A 22,628-nucleotide genomic window follows, 5' to 3' on the forward strand; every position below is an offset into this window, starting at 1 on the left:
TCTACGTTCCTACCCTCACCTATGGTCACGAGCTTTGGGTAGTGACCAAAAGAATAAGATCGCGAATACAAGCGGCAGAAATGAGTTTCCTTCGAAGGGTGGCTGGCCTCTCCCTTAGAGATAGGGTGAGGAGTGCGGCCATCCAGGAGGGGCTCAGAGTAGAGCCGCTGCTCCTCCACATCGAAAGGAGCCAGTTGAGGTGGCTCGGGCATCTGATTAGGATGCCTCCTGGCCGCCTCCTGGGTGAGGTGTTCCGGGCATGTCCCACCGGGAAGAGGCCCCGTGGTAGACCCAGGACACGCTGGAGAGATTATGTATCTCGGCTGGCCTGGGAACGCCTTGGGGTCCCTCCGGATGAGCTGGAGGAGGTGGCTGGGGAGAGGGAAGCCTGGGCTTCTCTGCTTAGGCTTCTGCCCCGGATAAGCGGAAGAAAATGGATGGATGGATGGATGGATGGATGATACATTTGGATGACAACATTTAAAATGTTTGAAAATTTTACTGTATGATGATGATTCATTTTTTTTGATCAATTCACATTTAACTGTAGATGTTTGTCTATAAGCACACTGAAATACGAGAAGAACATTTGCACAGTGGTGACCCACCACTCTGTGAATGATCCTTCTGAGGTAATCAGCTGTGAGCTTGTTGAGGGTCAGCTTGTGAGGGGGGGTCCAGAGGATGGGGAAAGACCACCGACGTATCCACCACCATCCTGTGGAGCAGCTGCAGTAAACAGAAAGATATCTGCAGCTTTTCGTACAGGTCACACCCTTTTAGGGGACATTTCACTTTCTTGGTTAAGTGTTGATTTTAAAATCCTGCAAGAGTAATGCACTGACTTAAAACAGATACTGCAAAATTCTACAACTTATGAAATTTTGTGTTTATAAATAAACTTAGCATAAAAAGAAAGGAAATTTGTGTTTGGTTGATTATTTCATTGTTATAATGATGCTTCTTGGCAATAAATCTTATATTGTTGGAATACCTGTTTATATCTCCTTAAATGGTGCCTCATTGGTGGAAAAATGCATTTGTGGGTTGAGCAGCAGAGCTGAGTTTGTGTCGCGTCCATCAAAAAGTTACCAAACCTTCTCTGCCAATGCCAAACAGCTTACTCTGCTACAGACTCTTGTTCAGTGTTTATTGGATTTGGTGATTGCTGGTTGAAGAATGGATGTCATCCCACAGCAGTGTGTGACCAGCATGAGGAGGAGGTGCCAGGGTGTCATGGCTGTGTATGGTTCTTCCGCATGCTACTGAGACTCCTGTTTGTCAAATTGCCAGTAGATCTTGTTTCTTCAGACTTTAATCATGGTATAGGTTTGTAAAGGTGACAGGTTTTTCAGGCATATGCAGGGAAAGACTTGCAAAACCACTCATAACTTCCTCAGATTATATAACAGCACCACAGCCTATACAGTTGGAATAATCCTCATTTTACATTACTTCACTTTGTCTCTCCTTAACAACTACAACCTCGCGCTCTGACATCTTTTTAATTTCTTAGTGGATTTCTCATACAGGTCAGAAATCAGTCTTTTTTTTCCAGTGATGTCAACTTTGCTGCCATTACCTTTTAACCCACTGTGAAATGATCAGTGCAGCACAAACAGAAATGAGGCAGAGTTTATCTTTATGTAGTTAATGATTATCTGTCAAGGATACTTTTACAAAAGGATCGGGCTACAGCTGGTTTACCTGCTGACATTCAGACACCATGGAGCTGCGTGTCTCTGCCTGCGTCCTGCTGGTACTCTGTGTGGCATGGAGTGCAAACGGAGGGAACATTTTGGTGTGGTACACTGAAGGCAGCCACTGGATAAACATGAAGCCTGTTCTGGAGACGCTGGTCGACGGGGGACACCAGGTGACTGTACTGGTCCCGAGCATATCATTGTACATGAACACCAATGAACCCTCCCGCTTTCGCTATGAGCCCTTCAACGTCTCTTTCTCAATGGAGGCCATGGAGGAGCATCTAGAAGAGTTCCTCCAATTCTCCATGTATGAGATGGATTACATGAACTATTTGCAGCTTTACATCCGATTCATTGAGTTAATGAAAACTGACCTGCAGTTTTCTATGCAGTATTTGGACGGTGTGGTGAAATCAGACGTCATCATGAAGAAGCTGAAAGAGGGAAATTACGACCTCCTCTTGGCTGACCCCATCTACCCCGGCAGTGACTTGGTAGCAGATATTTTGGGCATCCCGCTCGTCTTCTCCTTGCGCTTCTCCTTAGCTCATAACTGGGAGAGGCATTGTGGTCAGATGCCTGCTCCACCATCCTTTGTGCCCGGTGCTATGAGCAAACTCACAGATAAGATGGACATCTCAGAAAGGGTGTGGAACACTCTCTTCTACGCTCTGCAAGACATCGTGATTGATCACATTTTTTGGAAAGTAGTAGATCGATATTACTCTGAAGTCAAAGGTGAGCAAATAGGCATGAAGCATTGGCTAAAATGTTTTAAGCCTGCTAATGATGTAAATGCAGTGTTTTCATAACTCATCAAATCTGATTAAAATGTGTTTTTCATGGAATATTAGTGATACTTTGATATCCATTACTTATGCATTGCAACAGGAGCTCCCAGCAGTGCCTGTGAGATGATGGGTAAAGCAGACATCTGGTTAATCCGAACCTACTGGGATTATGAATTCCCCCGTCCTTTCCTCCCCAACTTCAAATTTGTTGGTGGGCTCCACTGCCGACCTGCTAAACCTTTACCAGAGGTAATGACTGTTATTACTATTACAACCTGAGTAATCATTTCACCACAGAGTATTCCTGACTTGAACACTGAGGTCACCAAATGTTGACCAAAGATGGAAAAACAGCTGCTTGGCTGGCAGTGAGATCATGATAACCTTCTTGCAGGATATGGATGAATTTGTGCAGAGTTCTGGAGATGATGGCATTGTGGTCTTCACTTTGGGATCCTTCATCAACAACATCACCAAAGAGAAGGCCAACATGATAGCCTCAGCCCTCGTTCAGATCCCACAAAAGGTCAGAGGATAAACTGCAATCAACTTCTATAACCCCTGATAGTGTGGAGCAGTTTTTCATGTCCCTGAGTCCCTGAACCTTATTTTGTTTAAATTTCAGATTCAAATACACTCCTCAAAATAAATAAATTCAAGGATCACTTAAAAAAACAAATCAAAACCAAAACAAAACAAAAAACAACAAGAACAGTTTAACAAGTGGAGGCCACTGACATTTTTTTGTCTCAACTATTCTTAATGCAGCTGTTCGCACCAACCATGTAATTTTGCAGGACTTGTGTTTTTTGTTTGATCAAGCTTGATTTTTTTCAATTTTTCACACACAAATGAACCAATCTGACCAATCAGACTCCTGCTTTTGGCAACAAGTGCACACAAACAGTGTATCACAAAAGTGAGTACACCCCTCACATTCTGCAGATATTTAAGTATACCTTTTCATGGGACAACACTGACAAAATGACACTTTGATACAATGAAAAATAGTCTGTGTGCAGCTTATATAACAGTGTAAATTTATTCTTCCCTCAAAATAACTCAATATACAGCCATTAATGTCTAAACCAGTGGCAACAAAAGCGAGTACACCCCTTAGTGAAAGTTCCTGAAGTGTCAATATTTTGTGTGGCCACCATTATTTTCCAGAACTGTCTTAACTCTCCTGGGCATGGAGTTTACCAGAGCTTCACAGGTTCCCACTGGAATGCTTTTCCACTCCTCCATGATGACATCACAGAGCTGGCAGATATTCGAGACTTTGCACTCCTCCACCTTCCGCTTGAACACTGCCCTGCGACCCAGTTTCTGGAGGGAGGGGATCATGCTCTGCTTCATTATTTCACAGTACATACTGGAGTTTATGTGTCCCTCAATGAAATGTAACTCCCCAACACCTGCTGCACTCATGCAGCCCCAGACTACCACCATGCTTGAGTGTAGGCATGACACACGCATCTTTGTACTCCTCACCTGATCGCTGCCACACATGCTTGAGACCATCTGAACCAAACAAATTAATCATGTCTTCAGCAAACTGTTTGCAGGCTTTCTTGTGTACAGACTTCAGAAGAGGCTTCCTTCTGGGGTGACAGCCATGCAGACCAATTTAATGTAGTGTGCGGTGTATGGTCTGAGCACTGACAGGCTGACCCCCCCCCCCCCCCCCCCCCCCCACCCACCCACCCACCTCGTCAATCTCTGCAGCAATGCTGACAGCACGCCTGCGTCTATCTTTCAGAGACAGCATTTGGATGTGATGCTGAGCACGTGCGCTCAGCTTCTTTGGACGACCAACCCGAGGTCTGTTATGAGTGGACCCTGCTCTTTTAAAATGCGGGATGATCTTGGCCACTGTGCTGCAGCTCAGTTTCAGGGTGTTGGCAATCGTCTTGTAGCCTTGGCCATCTTCATCTTCCTCAGAGAGTTCTTTGCCATGAGGTGCCATGTTGGAACTTTCAGTGACAAGTATGAGAGAGTGAGAGCTGTACTACAAAACTGAACACACCTGCTCCCTATGCACACCTGAGACCTAGTAACACTAATGAGTCACGTGACATTTTGGAGGGGAAATGACAAGCAGTGCTCAATTTGGACATTTATGGGTGTAGTCTCTTAGGGATGTACTCACTTTTGTTGCCGCTGGTTTAGACATTAATGGCTGTATATTGAGTTGTTTTGAGGGAAGAATAAATTTACACTGTTATATAAGCTGCACACAGACTACTTTTCATCAAAGTGTCATTTTGTCAGTGTTGTCCAATGAAAAGATATACTTAAATATCTGCAGAAATGTGAGGGGTGTACTCACGTTTGTGATACACTGTGGCTCAAAATGTACACCAGTAGTTAATATATAATGATATGGAAACATTAAAATACTATTTAACCTCAGACACACAGCTAGATGCTGCTCCAGGTCAATCAGTGCTTTGAAATTACTTCTGCCTCCTCAGATGTAGAAAAAATCAGGACCAGCTCATCGTCGCTTCATGGTGACTTTTTTTTTGCAAAAACTAAACTTTCAGTGTGTGTTACTCAACAAGTTTACACACACAAAAAAAATAAATAAATCTGAATTTCATGTCACTTTGTTGCAATGCACCAGGTCTGTAAAGGCCTTTGGTGTCACTACTGGTAGCATGAGGTTAGTATAGAGGTTGCATAGGTAGTCCAACTCAAGGCATGCCATTGCCAGAAGGTTTGTGGTCTCCCCCAGTACAGTCTCAAGAGCATTGTGGAGATTCCAGAAGACAGGCAGTTACTCTAGGAAAGCTGGATAGGGCCAAAGAAGGTCCTTAACCCATCAGCAGGACCATTATCTGCTCCTTTGTGCAGGAGGAACAGGATGAGCACTGCCAGAGCTACAAAATGACCTCCAGCAGCCACTGGTGTGAATGTTGCTCACCAAAAAAAAAAAAAAAAAAAAAAAAAATCACCCTCAGGCCACCCTCATGGCGGGGGCCTGAGGGCTCGACATCCTCTAGTGGGCGCTGTGCTCACTGCCCAGCATCATGGAGCTTGATTGGCATTAGCCATAGAATAACAGGGCTCCACCACTGAAGCCCTGTTCTCTTCACAGATGAGAGCAGGTTCACCCTGAGCACATGTGATGTGAAAGGGTCTGGAGAAGTTGTGGAGAATGTTATGCTGCACAGACCTTTACAGGTCAGACAGTGACACCCTGACAGCCATTAGGTATCGAGATGAAATCCTCAGACCCACCAAGAGGAACCCAGGACCTGCAGGTGCAGTGGGTCCTGGGTTTATACCATTGACTGGCCCAACGCTCACCTGACAAAGCCAATAGAACACCTCTGGAACATTATGTTTCCATCCATGTGACGCTGCCAGGTTGCACCTGAGACTGTCCAGGAGCTCAGTGATGCCCTGGTCCAAATTGGGGAGGACAGCCCCCAGGACACCATCCATCATCTCATTAGGAGGATGTCTCGACATTGTCAGGCATGCATAAAAACACATGAAGATCTACAAACTACTGTGAACCATTTTGAGTTGCTGCAATTAAATTTCAACAATTTTGGGGAGGTCTTTGAATTGAATCCTATGTAGGCTGATCATTTTCAAACAATGTGGCATCATTTCATTCCTAATACACCCCACCCCCACCCCCACCCCAAAAAAAATTAAAACTTCAAAAGAGTCATTTGTGGTATTTGTAGGTGACCAAAAACATCCTCCAGTTTTTTTTTTCCTAATGTTTTGCCATATATTTAAAGCAGAGCTGTAAGTATAGAGCAACAAGAAAAAACACCGTGTAAGCTTAGAAATGTTTTACTGTTTGTAGGTGCTGTGGAGATACACAGGAGAAAAGCCAGAAACACTGGGGGCCAACACTAGAATATATGACTGGATCCCTCAGAATGACCTCCTGGGTAAGAAAAGTTGGTACCAATCACAGATTTTATTGAAACTGTGGAGAAATAAGTTAAAGGTGTGATCAACATTATATATATTTTTGAAGGTTGTCAGCATTCTAATTCAATTCAATTTTATTTGTATAGCACCAAATCACAACAACCAGTCACCTCAGTCCTCAAATTTTACTTATTAACACAAGGTAAAATGGATGAACTAGAATTTACTAACAGATGCTATCTTGATTACCAGTTGCACCTTGTGCAAACCTCCTACGGTGGTTCATTTTCACTGTCTCACCATCCAAATCAATTTCAGTTCAACTTCTTTGTTCAGATTTACTGAAGTCCTGCTTCTGTCCAAGTGTGAAAAACTAACTTCAGATGTTTCATCCATCAGGTCACCCTAAGACTAGAGCTTTCATCACTCATGGGGGAACAAATGGGATTTATGAAGCCATCTACCACGGCGTTCCCATGGTGGGCATCCCCATGTTTGCTGACCAGCCAGACAACATGATTCATATGAAGGCTAAAGGAGCTGCAGTTATTCTCAACTTGAACTTCATGACAACTGAGGATCTTAGAGACGCGATCACCACCGTCATCAGTGACAAATCGTAAGTTCGTTGAACTCTCCGCACTTTGGATTAGGCACTGAGAACAAAGACTGTACATAAAAGATGAGTGTAAGCTCAGAGCATGAAAAGTGAGACCATACAGATGTACCTTAAATGTGCATTCTTTCCAATCTCCAGCAGGAGAAAAACTCCTCTGGCTGCAAATAACATTCTGTAGACGTCAACAGGATAACAGCCCTACAGAGGAGTGTGCTATAAAACAAGAGTAATGGCTTCACAAGCTATGTCGAGCTCAAAGTCAGAGTTTTCTGTGCCATGAACGTTTTAACCTGGCTAAATCACCATGGTAACTCATGCTGAACACAACCTGCTCGTGACCAGGATACGTTCAGAGTTTTGGTTTAAAACTCAGCTGGTAGCATCACATTTTCACTGATTCTTTTATTTACAGCAGTGGTTCCCAAAGTGGGGGCCACAGTAATAACAGAAATTCAGTTTAAAATTACAAGTATGCACAGTTAAATATTTATATAAATATGTGTTTATATAAAAAGTGAATTAAAACTGGTAAAAGGAGGTGGTTAGTTTGTGATATCGCTCATTACTCTGACCTAAATTTGCTGCTCTTGTGTTGAAGTTTGTGTCCCAGCGGCAATTGGGTCACATATAGGAATTCCCTTTGCTGGGGGAATATGTTTTATAAGGGCATGTTGTTAAGCCATATCTTACTAAAACCACTGAATGAAATGCTGCATTGCCACAGGAATGTGCATGTATTCATTTGGTGATGCAGCTACTAGAACACCGAACACACAACTAGAATACCTGTTCAAACACTCAAATTATTTTCACTTTCATCTGAAGTTTCACTGAAGTGATTTCTGCGTCTCCTTTATTAGACTATGAGACAGTAACATTTAACGTTTAAATGGATCCAGTTTAAAGTTTCAGAGCTCTAATGTGCAGTCGTCACCTTAGACATAAACAGCAGCACTGACAGCGCCCTCAGCAACATGATAATCAACGGGAATTGAAACGTTTATTTTACTGCTCTGTGCAATAAATCCCAAGATTAATGATTTTCTGCTGCATTAATCTCATCTTCTTTGCAACATTATTACATTTTACTGTTATACTTTATGTTCTTTATGGATTTTTAATCATTTCATCATCATCTAATAAAGTGTTGGCAGTACGCGGTGCTCGCAGGGATCATTTGCAGAAGAATCACTTGCCCTGCAAAACATTCGTTTCTATGTGAGCACAGAGAGCCCGAAGCCTGAACGCGTTTTGGATTTTGTGCAGGTAGAGAAAGTTTGGCCTGTTGAACTTTATTCATTGTACAGTATAAAAATTGTATCATCTCAATCACTAGTTTCACGGCTTATTTAATACAACATGATATTTGGTCAATTATGATCACATTAACAGTAAAACAGATGATGAAACAGGGTACACTTTAGGGCATCTCTACCTTTAAATAAAGCGTAGTGACCATGGGTTGTCAGGCCCATGCTCAAGGTGAGACTTGAGAACAGTACTTCACCAATGAGTTGTCATCACAGTCTAGTTCCATCTTTTATATACAGTCCATGCTTCATTTTTTTCTAGCCTTTGAGCCAGACCAATAACATGTCATAAAGGAGCCACAGTCTAAAGAGCACGATTGTTGTGGTGCTCAAACTAAGTTTCAAAGGTCACAAAAAGATTAAACAACCTGTGGATGTTTCAGCTTCAAATGCTGGTCACGCAGCTCTTGGAGATCCTCAGATGTAGAGTTACATTTTTAAATACATCTGTTTTATAAGGCACAAAAAAAAAAAAATCCAAGTATAACAATTCAAAGATCTATTTTTTTTAACCCATATATCCATTCACAGGTACAAAGAAAATGCTATGAGGTTGTCCAGCATCCACCACGACAGACCAATGAGTGCTCTGGATGAGGCGGTTTTCTGGATTGAGTTCTCCATGAGAAACAAAGGTGCCAAGCACTTGAAGGTCCAGGCCCACGAGCTCACCTGGTACCAGTATCACAGCCTCGATGTCCTGGGCTTCCTCCTCACTTTAGCTCTACTCCTCATATTTACCTTCATCAAGACCTGCAGTTTCTGCTGGCACAGGTGGTGTGGCAGGAAGGGAAAGCCAAAAAGGAAGGCTGAATAACAGACCGAACTGAAACAGGTGCTTTGAGTTCTGGGCTGGAGCCAGCATTTCTCACCTACATGAAACTTTCCTTCATATATATATATGGTGAAATATCTATTGTCTGCTCTTGTATGTATCACAACTAATTACTTTAATTGCTGACAGGTGTGCTAATTTGCATAATCGCACCTGAAATTAATCTGACATTAAAAATTAAATGTTTTTTGGCTGTTGAGAGTTAACGCAAAATAATGCACCACACAGAGGAAATTCATTCTATGCCTTTACTTGAGTAATATCCATGGGAAGTCACCCCTTTAGGTCATCTTAGCAGTACATGCCATAAGCATTCATACAGATGTGGAAGAAAGGCTCCAAGTCTAAGTTTTACACACAGATCATATTAAGAGAAATCAAGTGAGAAAAACAAACAGCCCTCCGTGTCCTGACAGTTTCCCACAAACTGATGTTTTATGTTTCATGTATGAACAGCAGATAAATTATTTTATTTCCATCATTTTTTTTGATTTTCCATCTTCTTTAACTTTCCACAGCATCAGCTCCATACAGGCAGCAGCATCTTCTGCAGTGTCGTGGCCACAAACTAGGATTTCAAAAATAAAAATGAAAGAAAGAAAACATTTATTCCACACAGGAAATTTGACAACCGACATCACCAATAAATCTGATTTCTGCTTCTTCAGTCTGTCGCATTTAAAGTCAAATTTTACTGTATGATAACGATTCATCTTTATTTGGATCAATTTAGATTCAGATGTTTGTCCATAAGGACAAACATTTGCACAGTGGTGACCCACCACTCTCTTGAATGATCCTTCTGAGGTATTCAGCTGTGAGCTTGTTGAGGGTGAGCTTGTGAGGGGGGCCCAGACGATGGGGAAAGACCACAGATGTATCCACCACCATCCCGTGGAGCAGCTGCAGTAAACAGGAAGAGATCTGAAGCTTTTCTCACAGGTCACACCCTTTTAGGGGACATTTCACTTTCTTGGTTAGGTGTTGATTTTCCACTTTAACCTGCAAGAGCACTGCAGTGACTTAACAAAAATTCTACTTAAATTATGTGTTTAGAAATAGTTTAAAACCTCCCAAAATGAACTCTAACTATGAACTGAATATGAGGACAAATGCTACAGCTTACTGTCCAAAACATTGTGTAATGAGGACAAACTGCAGGCAAAACAGGGCCAGGTAGTACTTTCATGCTGCCACTCTTATGCCACTCAAATATAAAATGGTGCAATGAGTCAATGTAGGATGCACTCTGAAAGATGTAGGAAATACAATGGAGAGGAAGAGGAAGCACCACTATTCTAGTCATCACCACCAGACCCTCCCAGAAAGACATCAGTTCCAAAGATAACACTGGAGTAGCCTTCGACCGCTGCACACAGCTCTTCGAGTGCAAACTTAACCAATGATACTCGGTTATCATTTATTGCACACTGGTACAACTTGTTATTGCCTACGGTGACCTGTAGGAGTAGCTAAATGTTCCTGACGGTCTGAACGTGGTTGCTAAGATAGCTTCTAACTGTTCAGTTTTCTAGCTACTTAAAAAAATAAAAAAACTGGCTGATGCCACTGAAACCCATTTAAAACTGACAAATTTATGTTAGCATTAAACATCATTCTTGAAATAATTTTGTGAAAAATGCCCTATGAAGTTAGTAATAGCGCTGTTCCTTTCCGTAAGTTTAAAAATCTTTGAGAGCTTAAAAGAGACAAAGGCAGCATTTTCTTTCTTGCAGTCACCACGTGGTGCTCAGAGGAGAGTGGGTTTCTCTAAATGTGTACACCTGTTGCTGTGAACCATTATAAACTGAATACTTTGAGTGTATGTTAAATAAACATTTTAAAGAATAGGGTAACATTAAAATAAAAAGGTCTCAGAGGGGAAATTAATGTCAAACAGGTACGACACCATCTTCAAATGTGACTTGCTTGATGTTACAAACTTCTTGCATGATTCTGGTTTCAAAGATATCCAAGTGGTTTCATAACCATCACCTGCATATCAGGATTTAGTGAGGACCGCAACTGATGTGAGAGCAGCAGAGCACTTCAAGAAGCTGAGAAGTCACCTTGAGTAAACAGAGGTCTGTTTCCAGGCTGTGTCCAATCAGAATGGTGTCGGCATTTATGAAGCTCAACAAGGTCTCTTGGACCTCTCTGAGAGAAGTGTGGTGACCCTTCACATCCTCCTCCCCAATACCTGAAAATCTGGACAAGTAAGGTGTCAGAATATGCACTGGAATCAGTTTCTTCATTTTATGATCCTCATCACATTAGTTATAAAATAACATTGGGTTTGGTGTAATTAGGTAGTCCACAGAGAATGATGGAAACGTTTATAACATTACCTGTTGTTATAGTCAATAACCTCATTATCAGGTTTGACAAAGGAGTCGTATACGACTTGCACACTCGAGTTGACCACCGTCACTCTGGACAACTCCAAACCATGAACAGTGTAACACTGCAAAGCCAAATGTGGACAAAAACAAAAATCAAACCCAAACTTCATGAGTGTGTATTGGTAATGACAGGGTTTGACCAAAGGCACATGTACACAAAAGTTCAGGGTAACATCATATAATGAGGTAAGCTAAAATGCCATACAGCAGTCCTACTGCAAAAATATAGGGGAGATCCTGAATCAGTTTTATAAGCTACTGTCTGTAGTTAATCAGTTACATATTCTAATAAAGCTACAAGTGTCTCCCAAAATCCAACATCACCATTTCACAATCCAAGGAATAGACACTGGGACAGCTCGTGTCCGAGGGACATCTGGGGACGGTGGACACAAACCCATCCAGGCTGAGAGAATCATGGACATGTAACTGGTGGACAAATAAGACAGCAAGTGGTAACACCTGAAATACTTTACAGGAACTTCTCCCACTTTTTCCCCCCTTTTTACCTTGAACACTTGACAGCCTGGGGCTCCCATGACTCCCTGACAGCAGCTGTAGCGAGTTTCCACTCCACCTGGTACTAGAACAGGTTCAAATATTAGTAACGCCTCAAAATTGTTACCACACACAACCCCTGGGTCTCCAGGCCTTTAACCATTAGTATGGTGCTCCCAATAGAGAGATGTATATAGGGAGAGATGATAACTTGATAATGGTTACTAACCTCTGTTCTCAACTCCTTTCCCATAATGGTAGTTGCATTCCTCCTTGCGAATGTGTTTGCCACTTTGGCTCACCGAGTACGTAGCACCACAGCGACAGCAGATCCTCTTCAGTGCTTTTCACAAACAAAATATACAATTTATCAGCAGAGAACCAGTCCTCAGTCCCAATACTGCAGTTAAGGATGCCCTCTAGTGAAACAATATAGGAATAGCAGGGAGCACAGGTGGATCTTTCCACTTACGGTCTGCGTTAACTTTCTTATGGTCAGCAAAAAGAACAGCAGAACCATGTTTCTCTGGGTGCTGGATGGGATAGTTGTTCTCAGTTAGCTTCTCATCAGTCAAAATATAATCCTTCAGACTCTCATACAATGCCGTGTCATCTGCTGAAAGAATAACAAGACTCAGGAGGTGCCAAAATATTTGATAAATGATTATAAATGACTCAGTTATTCTAAGGAAACTAATTCTCACCATCTCCTTTCAACTTCTTTGGGTTAAGAGGTATGTTACCTTTCAGTCTTTGACCGCAAACTTTGTTTTCATCTGCAAAACATGTTTTAAATGCACTTTATTCAGGCAGTTTTCTTTAAACATGTTAATTAGCTTTTTCATTCATTTCAAATCAGACAGGTTGCCAGGTTTTCTGAATGTCCCTGTTTGAGATGGTGTATCTGATTTTCCTCTTGTTATAGTACATTTCCTAAATCCTTTGACCAACTATCAAATGTTGGGGACATCTCAGATTTACAGGATTGTAGAAGAATTTTTTCTTGCCAGCAGTGTGGATGGGGGAGACGGCCTAAGCTTGATCCACTGATTCAACCGCCCCCAACAGTTCAAGGGCAAAGGGGTAACTTCCCATTTAAAGCCAGTGACCTCTCTTTTGTGTAAACCACTACACTATTGAGTATCTCATAATTAGTGGGCTAAAAGTACAATCTTTGTACAATGATTGAATTGTATGCCTAACATTTATAGAGATATCATGGATATTTTCCATCCATCCAGTCACCCTGAAAGAAATAAGTGGAAGAAAATGGATGGACAGGTATTTTCCAAACAGGTAATTTACTTGCATCTTTTTACAGGAGTCTCACCTTTAGCAGCAACAGCACTTTGGTTCTTTAGCCTCTTGAGTGCGTTTACTGCAACGCTCATATATTTGAGTTTGTTCGCACTACGATTGTACACAGTCTTCTCTTCAGCAAGAGCCTATCAACAGAAAGATCAGAGAAAAACAAACACCCACATCGAGGTCTGTCTGCAACGATGACATCTGGCATATGCTCACCTTTTCAAAGGCATCATTAACATTGGGTGTCGTTTTGAGGAACTCTTCAGTGAACATGTTGACGTAACGCTGTCGGACATCGTGGGGCACTTTGTCTTTGGCGGCCTCACACTGCTGCTTCAGTTTTCGTTTGGCAGGCACCAGCTGAGAGGACACAGTCACTTAATAATTACGGGGTTAAACACTTTAACCTGGACTTGAACCAAGTTCAGTTTAGGTTCTTACCTTTGCAGAAGCCTGAACAGCACTTTGAGAAACAGCAGAAACAGCTGAACTGGAACGTAAAGATGCTGACGTAAAAGAAGAGTTTAGTAAAGGTTTGCGTGCCACAGCGGGAATGAGCACTGGTGCTGCCGGGCGGCATCTTTGCACAGGAGTAACTGCAGGTGGATGGTGTGTTTGTCTGACAGTGAGGGCACTTGTGTGAACCTGACTGATTGGAGTTAAAATTGGAGTAACAGGACTGGAACTGGAAGAAATGGGCACTGGGAAGGCGCCGTCTGGAAGGATTAAGTGCAAGTTGTTGCCCACCTCGATTACAGCCGGTCCCAAAGGTATATAGTTCACAAAAGCTGAAATATGAAAAATCATGTATACAGATAAGGTGCACCGAGGAAAAGCTACCAAGGGTGTACTCACACTAGACACAGTTTATTTGTACAGTGCCAATACAAAAATACTCAAGAGGAACCCACAGTTTTGGAAACTCTACTAGAACTACACAGAAACAGGCAGAACATTACACAAAAGTACTATTTAAATGAAGTGCTTATTTTACTCTTGCATTTAGATATATATTTGTAATGTTTCTCAGACCTAAACAATCATCCACTGCTGCCAACAGATACTTACCGTTGTGCACAGGAGCAGGCTGCAGGGTTTCAGGAGTTTGAGTCAGAGCAGAAGGCGTAAGCTGGGTCTCTGGTTTCTTCTGAGAGGTGGCGGAAACAAAAGCCTGACCACCTTTAACCGAAGCAGTCAGCATGGAGGCTCTTTGCTGGACCTGCTGGGTTTTGGAATTGACAGAGCGCCTAGAGCCAAATCCTGATGTTATTGGCTCTCGGAGGGGAACCAAAACCTGCGGCTGAGGCCTGCTCTTAGCTACTGGCTGCTGCACAGACGAGGTCAATTAAAAAGAACAAAAAAAAAACTGCTTTTAGCTTCGATTCTGCAATGTGGGAGAAGGTTACTCAAATTACAGATTCGTGGCAGTTCTCAAACAGGCCGCAGCTTCTAGTGAGTCATATTTCTGAATACGAATATGCAAACCCTACTTTGTGCTCTTGAATACGCAATTTGTCATCTGTTCAGCCTCATTTTTAATACATTATTCAATTATAATTTGTTTAATGGGATTTCATTATAGCCAGCCTCGATAGCTGGGGATCGATCGATGAGGTGGTTTGGGCATCTGACTAGGATGCCTCCTGGGTTCCTCTTGGGTGAGGTGTTCTGGGCATGTCCTACCAGGAGGAGGCCCCTGGAGAGATTATCTCTCTCAGCTGGCCTGGGAACGCCCTGAGGTCCCCGGGGAGAGGGAGGTCTGGGCTTTTGAAGAAGAATTGATGGATGATTGGAGTTTAATTATTATTGAAAACACTGATAGATTTAGGAATTAAAAATACTCTGTTAGGCTTGGGGTATCTAACAAGAGCACCAGTGAGCAGGTACCAACACTCGACTTTCTTTGAAACAAACAAATTAAAAAAAAAAAAAAAAAACTTAAGTTTCGGCAATAAAATTGCATGCTGCAGACAGGTAATATACTTTCTTTTGAAATACATTAGCTTAGAAAAAAAAATTGTCCTGTCGAACAAAAATACATTTTCATCACATTTGGCCAAGTTTCTACATAATGTGTACCTCTGTATGTTTGGCTTCGTGAGCCACCCTCTTCCTTCCTGGTAATCCCTTGGAAGTGCCGTTTACCTCCATCTTCTCCACATCCGCAGCCCCAGTCTAAGAATTACAAGGTAAAAGAGGAAAATCTTTACACTCCAGAAGAAATTTCTTCATGATGGATTTGTAGTTCCACCAGCCTACTCACAGGTGCACCAGGACACTCTTCATTTCCCTTTTCCTCGTCGTTCGCCTCCATGAAGATCCTGTAGCATTCCTCCATTGGGTCACTGTCAGAGAGCTCCATTTCTGAGTAGTTAAGCTTGTCCTCCTCCTCCTCCTCAGAGCTGGAGTTGATTAATATAACCTCTTCATTATCTGCTCTCACCAAATTCTGCTCCAATGATGGGTCAGCTCTGGGCTGTGAGCTGACAGATGTTGGCAAAACACGCCGACCCTCAAACTGGCTGCTGCCTGAAGCCGGTTCCAGGGTTGAGTTATGACTGACGGCAGCTTTTCCCCGAGTCTGTCCGAGCATTTCGCTTGAATTTTTCTGTCTTCCTGTCACCAGTGAGGGTGCGCTTTCTTCAGAAAGCCTTTGGCTTTGAACTCTGTCCTGAGCTGTTTGCCTGTGTGATGAGTCAGCAGCTGGAGACTCGCAGACAAGCGAATTCTTGGGTGTCTTCAGTGGATTCATTCTCTCGGCGATACTGGCCAGCTTACACTGAGGATTGTTCCAGCTGTGCTCCTGCTGTTCAGGAATCTTCTCCACTATTGCTGCAGTAATTTTCTGACATTCAGCTGCAAGGTCTTCTAAACTTCCAGTTAAGTCAATTATGTTAAGTTTGTCAGCACTTAAAGTCTTTAAATCTTGACTGTTTTCAACAGAATAATGAACTTTATTTGAATCTCCTGCAGACAGAGTGTTTGTATAGTGCAACGACGGAGAATCAGGTAATACAGGCTCTGTTTTGTCCTCCTTTACCTCCTCTGTGATCACCCGGGAGGATTTCCCTGCTACAGACTCAGCAGTTTTCTGACCTCCCGTTTTGTCAGGCGAAGGAGGAACATCAATAATTAGGTCTTCACCTTCAGAAGAGTCATCGAGCAGCTCTGGAGACGGTGATCGGGAAAGCGGAGCCTGATACGCATCCGGATCCCGATCACCACAAGGGACAGTGTTTCCTGCACTTTTCAATCCTTTTCTGCTTTTCAACCTCTGCTCCTTTCCCGATGAGCTGAAAGACAGTAAGTCTGCAGAAAAGTTGGATAGGGGGTCATACTCCAAATCAGTCCTCGGTTTCGAGTTGTCAACCACGTACTTCCTTCTACGCTGGTGCTGCAGGTCTGTGTGAGGCGGCGGCCCATAAGAACCTCTGGCTACATCTTTACCTACAGACTCACACTTGGAAGCAGGTGTGCTGTTTCTGCTGTCTGCCTGTACCGTCTGGTAGCGCGATAGCCGTCTCTGCTCCTGCTCCACCTCATGTCTTACAGTTTCAATCTCCTTGTTGATCCGCTCCAGCTCATGAAGGCAGTCATCTCCACAGGCCTTATAGGGACTCTGTCCTTCTGTTCAAAGTGAATATGAAATAGGACAGGTATCTGCTTAACTTCAAATAATATCTTCATAATTTGCAATTTATGTTTTGTCCTATTTAACATCTGAAGACTATTTTTTAGAAAACCACTTTCCTTGCCTGCATTATTTTTTTTTTTTTTTTTTTTTTTTTTTTTTTTTTTTTATTAAACAGCGTTCAAGAACAATACAATAACAGTATAAAACAACTTCAGAATACAAACTCTCATAGAGGATAACAAGCTAGGGGGTATGCAATAGTAATGAATTGAATAATAAAAGAGAGAACCAAACAAATATAGACTTAGAACAGAAAATTTTCAGCTATCTGTTGTGAGATGATTCTAGCAGTTTTCCATTTTTTGATCTTACATATCGATGAATAATATAATTTAAATTCGTTCATGAAACAGGAAAAGGAGGGCTTATTACCTTTCCATTTATTACAATGAATGTGGTATTTGGCTAAAAGAACAATTATATTTATAGCATCAGAGAAGGCTGGATTTAAGTTTTCCACATAAAATAAAATAGAATTAACATCAAATGAAGGAACGTTAAGTTTGAGATTAATCCAGTTCCCAATGTCAGTCCAAAAACTCTGTGAATATTCACATAAAACAAACAAATGTTCAAGAGATTCCTCTGCTGATTTACAAAAAACACATAACTCAACATCAAATTTAAATCTTCTTTCAAGAAACATAGATACAGGATATATTTTATTAATGATTTTAAAATGGGTTTCTTTCACTTTAGGGGCTATAGGCCATTTAACAAACTTGGAATGAGCAAAAATCCTGGTTTTTTCATTTGCCTTAGGATGCATCTTAAAGGAACCTCTATTATAGTCAAAATAAATCTTTTGTCTTATACCATCATTAATAACCTTCTTGTTACATTTAAAGTCAACTAGGGCACATTCATTTATCTTTAATGTGGGCATCGAAAAGGTCACTTTTGAATACCTAATAACATTTTGGATTAACTGAATCAATGCTAAAGGAATCGCTTTAGACACCTTTTCAAAATCTTTGTAATGGCAATCAAGATTAAATTTCCTAACAAAAGCTAAGTAGTCTATTGGCTCTCCACAACAATCTAACATATCGTTTACAAAGATAACTCCTTTTTCATGCCAGTCTTTCCTAAATAATGATTTCCTACCAACAGTAATTGTCCTATTATTCCATAAAATGGATCCGTGGGGTGAAAAGTTATGCTGAAATATCATTTTCCAGAAGTGGAGAGTTTGTTTATGATAGTTAGATAGCTTGACTGGGATTTTACTAATCTCAAAATCACATTTTAAAAGAAATTCAATTCCTCCAAGTTGCTTAAAAAGAGAATTTGGAATATGAAACCACAATGAATTTTGCTGCAGAATAAATGTTTTAAGCCATTTGATCCTAGATGCACCAACCATGGCCTCAAAGTCTAATGCATTAATGCCACCGTTCTCATATTTTTTAACTAACTGGGATCTTTTAATATAATGTGTTTTATTTTTCCACAAAAACTGAAAAATAATGGAGTTAGCTTTTCTCATATTTTGAGGTGATATATACATAGAATTACACTGATAAATGACCCTGGAAATACCATCTGCTTTAACTAATAAACTTCTCCCAAAAATAGTCAAATCCCTTGTCAACCAACGGCTAAGATTTTTTTTAATTTTTATTAGGCAATCTGAGATGTTAACATCTTCTCTTCTTATTAGATTTTTTGATAATAATATGCCCAAATATTTCACTTCATTTTCGACCCTAATTGATGAAATGTTTTTATGTGTACAGTTATGAATGGGTAAAATCTCACATTTTTTGATGTTAAGTCCTAACCCTGAAGCTTTGGAAAATGTTGAGATTACATTGAGGGCTTTTTCAACCATTGAATAGTTTTTAAGAAACAAAGCTGTATCGTCCGCAAACTGGCTAATCTTAAATTCTCTATCAAAAATGTTTATTCCTTGTAACTCCGGACTATTATACATTTTTAAGGCTAACAATTGAGTAGTGAGGATGAACAATTTTGGGGAAATAGGGCAACCCTGGCGAATGCCTCGTTTGATCTTAAATCTAGAGCTAAGTCCTGGGTTTAAGGAGACTGAACTATAAATATCACTGTAAAACATCTCAATTAGTCTACAAAAATAATCTCCGAAACCCAAAAATTTTAGAGCATCTAATAAAAAGGCATGTTCAATAGTATCAAATGCCTTGTAAAAATCTAAGAACAGTATAAGGCAATCGCTGTCAATAAAATCACGGTAATCTAACATGTCAAGAATCAATCTTATATGATTTTGTATGCTTCTTCCTTTAACAAAGGCTGATTGACATTCATCAATTATGTCTTTTAGTCCACTATTCAGACGCTCAGCAAAAACATGAGCTAATATTTTATAATCAGTACAGAGCAAAGTGATGGGTCTCCAGTTGTCCAAAGATGTTAGATCTTTATTTGGTTTTGGAATTAAGGTAATAATGCCTTGCTTCATTGTATTAGAAAGATTACCCGTTTGGATACATTCTAAAAAGGCTTTGAATAGCATCTCTCTAATATCTTTCCAGAAAAACCTGTAAAATTCAGTTGTTAACCCATCCAAACCAGGCGACTTTCCTGTGGACATCTTCAAAATAGCCTTGTCTATCTCCTCAATTGTAATCTGTTTTTCCATGAATTGTTTAAAGTCTATATCAATTATTCTATTAAATTCCCTTATATCATTTAAAAATTTGGAGCAGTCTGTTTTTGAATAGTTAGATTTATATAGGTTGCAGTAAAAGCGATGTATTTCTTTATTGATTTGACTGACGTCTTCAGAAACAGATCCATTTATGTTTAATTTAGTAATTTTCTTTTTAGCTGTCTATGTTTTTCAAGGTTAAAAAAATAAGTTGTATTTTTCTCCCCTTCTTCAATCCAGTGGGCTCGGGAGCGTACAAAGGCCCCTTTGGCTTTTTCCAGATATAGGGTATCCAGTTCATTCTGCAACTTACTTAATTCAACACATTCTTCAGCTGACAAATCAGTTTTTCCACAGAGATTATTAATATTGGTGACAATATCAAGTTGTCTTTGTTTTTTAAACTTAGACAGTTTTTTACTTGTATGAATTGCCGTTTCTCGTATCCTAAACTTCAGCCATTCCCATTTGCTTACAGATGACATTTCCAAGGTATCAATATACGCAATTAATTGTCTAATATCTTTGCAAAATTTGGAATTCTCCAATAAAGTATTATTAAATTTCCAGATATGAGAGGGACCAGAAATGTGCCTTGAGAGTAAAAAGCATACAGATATAATACAATGGTCTGTTAAAGGTGAAGCAGCGATATCACACTTGTTAATATAGTTTACCAAGGAAGCAGATATGAGCCAGTAGTCTATTCTAGAGCTTACACCATTACCAGAGGCATGAAACCAGGAAAAACGTAGAGATCCAGGATTTTTAACCCTCCAATAATCAATCAAATTGGCACTATTCATTAACTGGGCAAGCAGGTCATCATACTTGTGATATTTAACCTTAGGTGGATTTCTGTCTAACCAAAGATCAGGCACCAAATTAAAATCACCACCAACTATAATTTTGTCAGTTGAATAAGCATGCATACTATCTGTAATATGTTTGCATAAGTCAGAAATTAACATCTTGTTTTTTCCTCTTTCATTGTAGCCATAAACACACACTAAAATAAAGTTTTCATCATTGATTTCTGTTATTACAATCAACCAGTGCCCATTTATGTCGCTTGTATGATCAATAACTTTACCAGGAAATCTATTAAACAAAATCATGACACCAGCTGAGTGAGATGTACCATGACTAACAAAAATTGAATCACCCCATTGTAACTTCCAAAAATTAACATCGTCTTCCCCAGAATGGGTTTCTTGTAAAAAAACACAATTAGCCTTTTGTTCCTTGCAAAAAAGAAAAACCGCTTTGCGCTTCACATTGTTTTTAAGCCCCCTAGCATTTAAAGAAATAAAAGATAATATGTCTGAAATGTTTAGATCTAGAAAACAGAGCCAAAAGATGCGCAGAAATGAGAGTTTTGTCCTTTATACAATCAGGGCAAGGTGCATTTTACCATAAACTCGTCAGGTGAGGCAGAATGATAAACCGTCAAACAGGGAAGCTCTGGCTACTAAGGGTCGACTCTCTGATTGTTAATCAGTGCATATCCCTCCTTCAGGAAAGCTCTCTGCCCTCTCTCTCTGGCTTCCCGTACTCTCGGCCATAACTTCTTACGAGCTTCTCTGTCTTCTTTGGAAAAATCTTCCTTAAATTGGATATGCAGCTCCTGACAGACCCTGGCATCTCTGGATCGCTTCCACACATCATCTCGAATCATCCTCGCCACAAACTGGATTATTACTGAACGTGGAGCGTTGTTTGAAGTGGCGGGGTCTCTTTTCTTACCCAGGCGATGCACAGTGTCGACCGACCCGCGAAGCTGTTCCACTGAGACTGGCACCACTCGGGTTAAAATGCCAATGACAACCTCTCTTATATCTTCTCCGTCTTTTTCAGCCAGACCGTTAATCCTCAGGTTCCATCTCCTTTTATAACGAGCTTGCTCAGACACAGACTCCTTAAGTAGCTTGTTTTCCTCTTCAAGTTTGCTGATCTTTCCCTGTAGAGCTTCAATGTTTTGCCTGTTCTCAATAATTGCAACAGTGTTCTCCTCAATTCTTTTTTCAAACTTTAGCAAAAGTTCAGTCTGGGTATCCATTTTCGCAGTCAGTGAGTTCACCGCCTGCAGAATCGTCTCGCCAATACAATCTCCGTGAGGGTTTCGGTTATCTTTCTTGTGCTTTTTGGGGTGAGGAGGTTTAATTGGAGTGTGTACCTGGTTGATCTTATCAGCCTTGGACATCTGCTCATCTGTCTCAATGTCTGTAGCCTCGCTGAGTCCGTCATCCCCAGCTCCGAGGGGGGCAGCCATGTCGTAGTCGTGATCCTCCATTACTACCAACCGTATTCAGTAACTTGACAAAAAGAACTTTAGAAACTTGTTTCTTTACAAAAAGGTCGGCAAACTTTTAAGAAGCAGTCAAACAACTCACTTTATGCGGCAAAATGCACAAAAATGAAGATTCAAGGACTAAAAGAAAACTATATACATCAGGGCCTGCAAAATGCAACCGCTCATTCCGCCATCTTGGATCCTCTCTCTCCTTGCCTGCATTATACACCCATATGCTTCATTTTTACATTTACAAAGCATATTAATCTCGCTTCTCAAACAATTAAATGTTTTTGTAACAGGTAAAACGACAAGCTAATGCACACGCTCTTCAGAGTTGGCTGTCACACCTGAAACACTCACCTGTTAAGTCCATTTTCGTTGATTCATATGAGACACCAAACCAATGCCGCGCCTGTTTTGCGGCATGTTTGTATAAACAGTGAGGCCGCTCACAACGCCCGTGTTGTGAAAAGGGGCAGTTTATATCAGCAAAAACGCTGGAAGAAGGAAACATCTGCCACTTCCCGGTCTGTTTTGCTCAACGTTTTTTAATTAACGATCCGACTTCAGCATTTGGAGACTCCAAATTAACTTCGGGTGACGTCAGCCTCATTTATATGGGCTCTGCTCAGGTCGC

The 22,628-nt window shown here is 40.9% G+C and overlaps 2 protein-coding genes across 8 annotated transcripts; one reads left to right on the forward strand and one right to left on the reverse strand.

Moving 5' to 3' along the window:
• Positions 1-1,693: 1,693 nt before the first annotated feature.
• LOC115785711 (UDP-glucuronosyltransferase 2A1-like) lies at positions 1,694-9,817 on the forward strand. Of its 3 annotated transcripts, none has more exons than XM_030737522.1 (7): positions 1,694-2,444; positions 2,598-2,746; positions 2,892-3,023; positions 6,327-6,414; positions 6,797-7,016; positions 8,858-9,161; positions 9,680-9,817. In XM_030737522.1, the coding sequence occupies exons 1-6, from the start codon at positions 1,727-1,729 to the stop codon at positions 9,141-9,143; spliced, it is 1,593 nt and encodes a 530-aa protein (XP_030593382.1). In that variant the 5' UTR covers positions 1,694-1,726; the 3' UTR covers positions 9,144-9,161; positions 9,680-9,817. The 3 variants fall into 3 exon arrangements, with proteins under 3 accessions (XP_030593382.1, XP_030593381.1, XP_030593383.1); XM_030737523.1 differs by lacking the exon at positions 9,680-9,817 and having other exon boundaries at positions 1,922-2,013; positions 2,099-2,444; positions 8,858-9,419; XM_030737521.1 differs by lacking the exon at positions 9,680-9,817 and having other exon boundaries at positions 8,858-9,419.
• On the reverse strand, positions 9,447-22,573 carry LOC115785707 (putative exonuclease GOR). Of its 5 annotated transcripts, none has more exons than XM_030737513.1 (16): positions 22,352-22,573; positions 15,633-16,993; positions 15,449-15,544; positions 14,438-14,696; positions 13,811-14,157; positions 13,586-13,729; positions 13,392-13,506; positions 12,766-12,837; positions 12,534-12,677; positions 12,291-12,404; positions 12,073-12,146; positions 11,888-11,992; positions 11,510-11,625; positions 11,231-11,369; positions 9,944-10,064; positions 9,447-9,729 (listed from the first exon to the last, which is right to left on the reverse strand). In XM_030737513.1, the coding sequence occupies exons 1-16, from the start codon at positions 22,503-22,505 to the stop codon at positions 9,626-9,628; spliced, it is 3,465 nt and encodes a 1,154-aa protein (XP_030593373.1). In that variant the 5' UTR covers positions 22,506-22,573; the 3' UTR covers positions 9,447-9,625. The 5 variants fall into 5 exon arrangements, with proteins under 5 accessions (XP_030593373.1, XP_030593372.1, XP_030593374.1 ...); XM_030737512.1 differs by having other exon boundaries at positions 14,438-14,693; positions 15,633-16,996; XM_030737514.1 differs by having other exon boundaries at positions 12,534-12,674; positions 12,805-12,837; positions 15,633-16,996.
• Between the last annotated feature and the right edge of the window lie 55 nt (positions 22,574-22,628).

Source organism: Archocentrus centrarchus, chromosome 9 (genome assembly GCF_007364275.1).
Source record: "Archocentrus centrarchus isolate MPI-CPG fArcCen1 chromosome 9, fArcCen1, whole genome shotgun sequence".
Taxonomy (NCBI): domain Eukaryota; kingdom Metazoa; phylum Chordata; class Actinopteri; order Cichliformes; family Cichlidae; genus Archocentrus; species Archocentrus centrarchus.

What these genes read in the sequence shown, in the direction of transcription:
- LOC115785711 (XM_030737522.1), top strand. Translation starts at nt 1,727, where the DNA reads ATGGAGCTGCGTGTCTCTGCCTGCGTCCTGCTGGTACTCTGTGTGGCA. An exon ending in ATATTACTCTGAAGTCAAAG is followed by an intron (nt 2,445 to 2,597) that starts GTGAGCAAATAG and finishes GCATTGCAACAG; the next exon opens with GAGCTCCCAGCAGTGCCTGT. An exon ending in TCGTTCAGATCCCACAAAAG is followed by an intron (nt 3,024 to 6,326) that starts GTCAGAGGATAA and finishes TACTGTTTGTAG; the next exon opens with GTGCTGTGGAGATACACAGG.
- LOC115785707 (XM_030737510.1), bottom strand. Translation starts at nt 22,505, where the DNA reads ATGTTTCCTTCTTCCAGCGTTTTTGCTGATATAAACTGCCCCTTTTCA. An exon ending in AAAGAAGTTGAAAGGAGATG is followed by an intron (nt 12,678 to 12,765) that starts GTGAGAATTAGT and finishes TTATTCTTTCAG; the next exon opens with CAGATGACACGGCATTGTAT. An exon ending in GAAAGGAGTTGAGAACAGAG is followed by an intron (nt 12,147 to 12,290) that starts GTTAGTAACCAT and finishes AACCTGTTCTAG; the next exon opens with TACCAGGTGGAGTGGAAACT.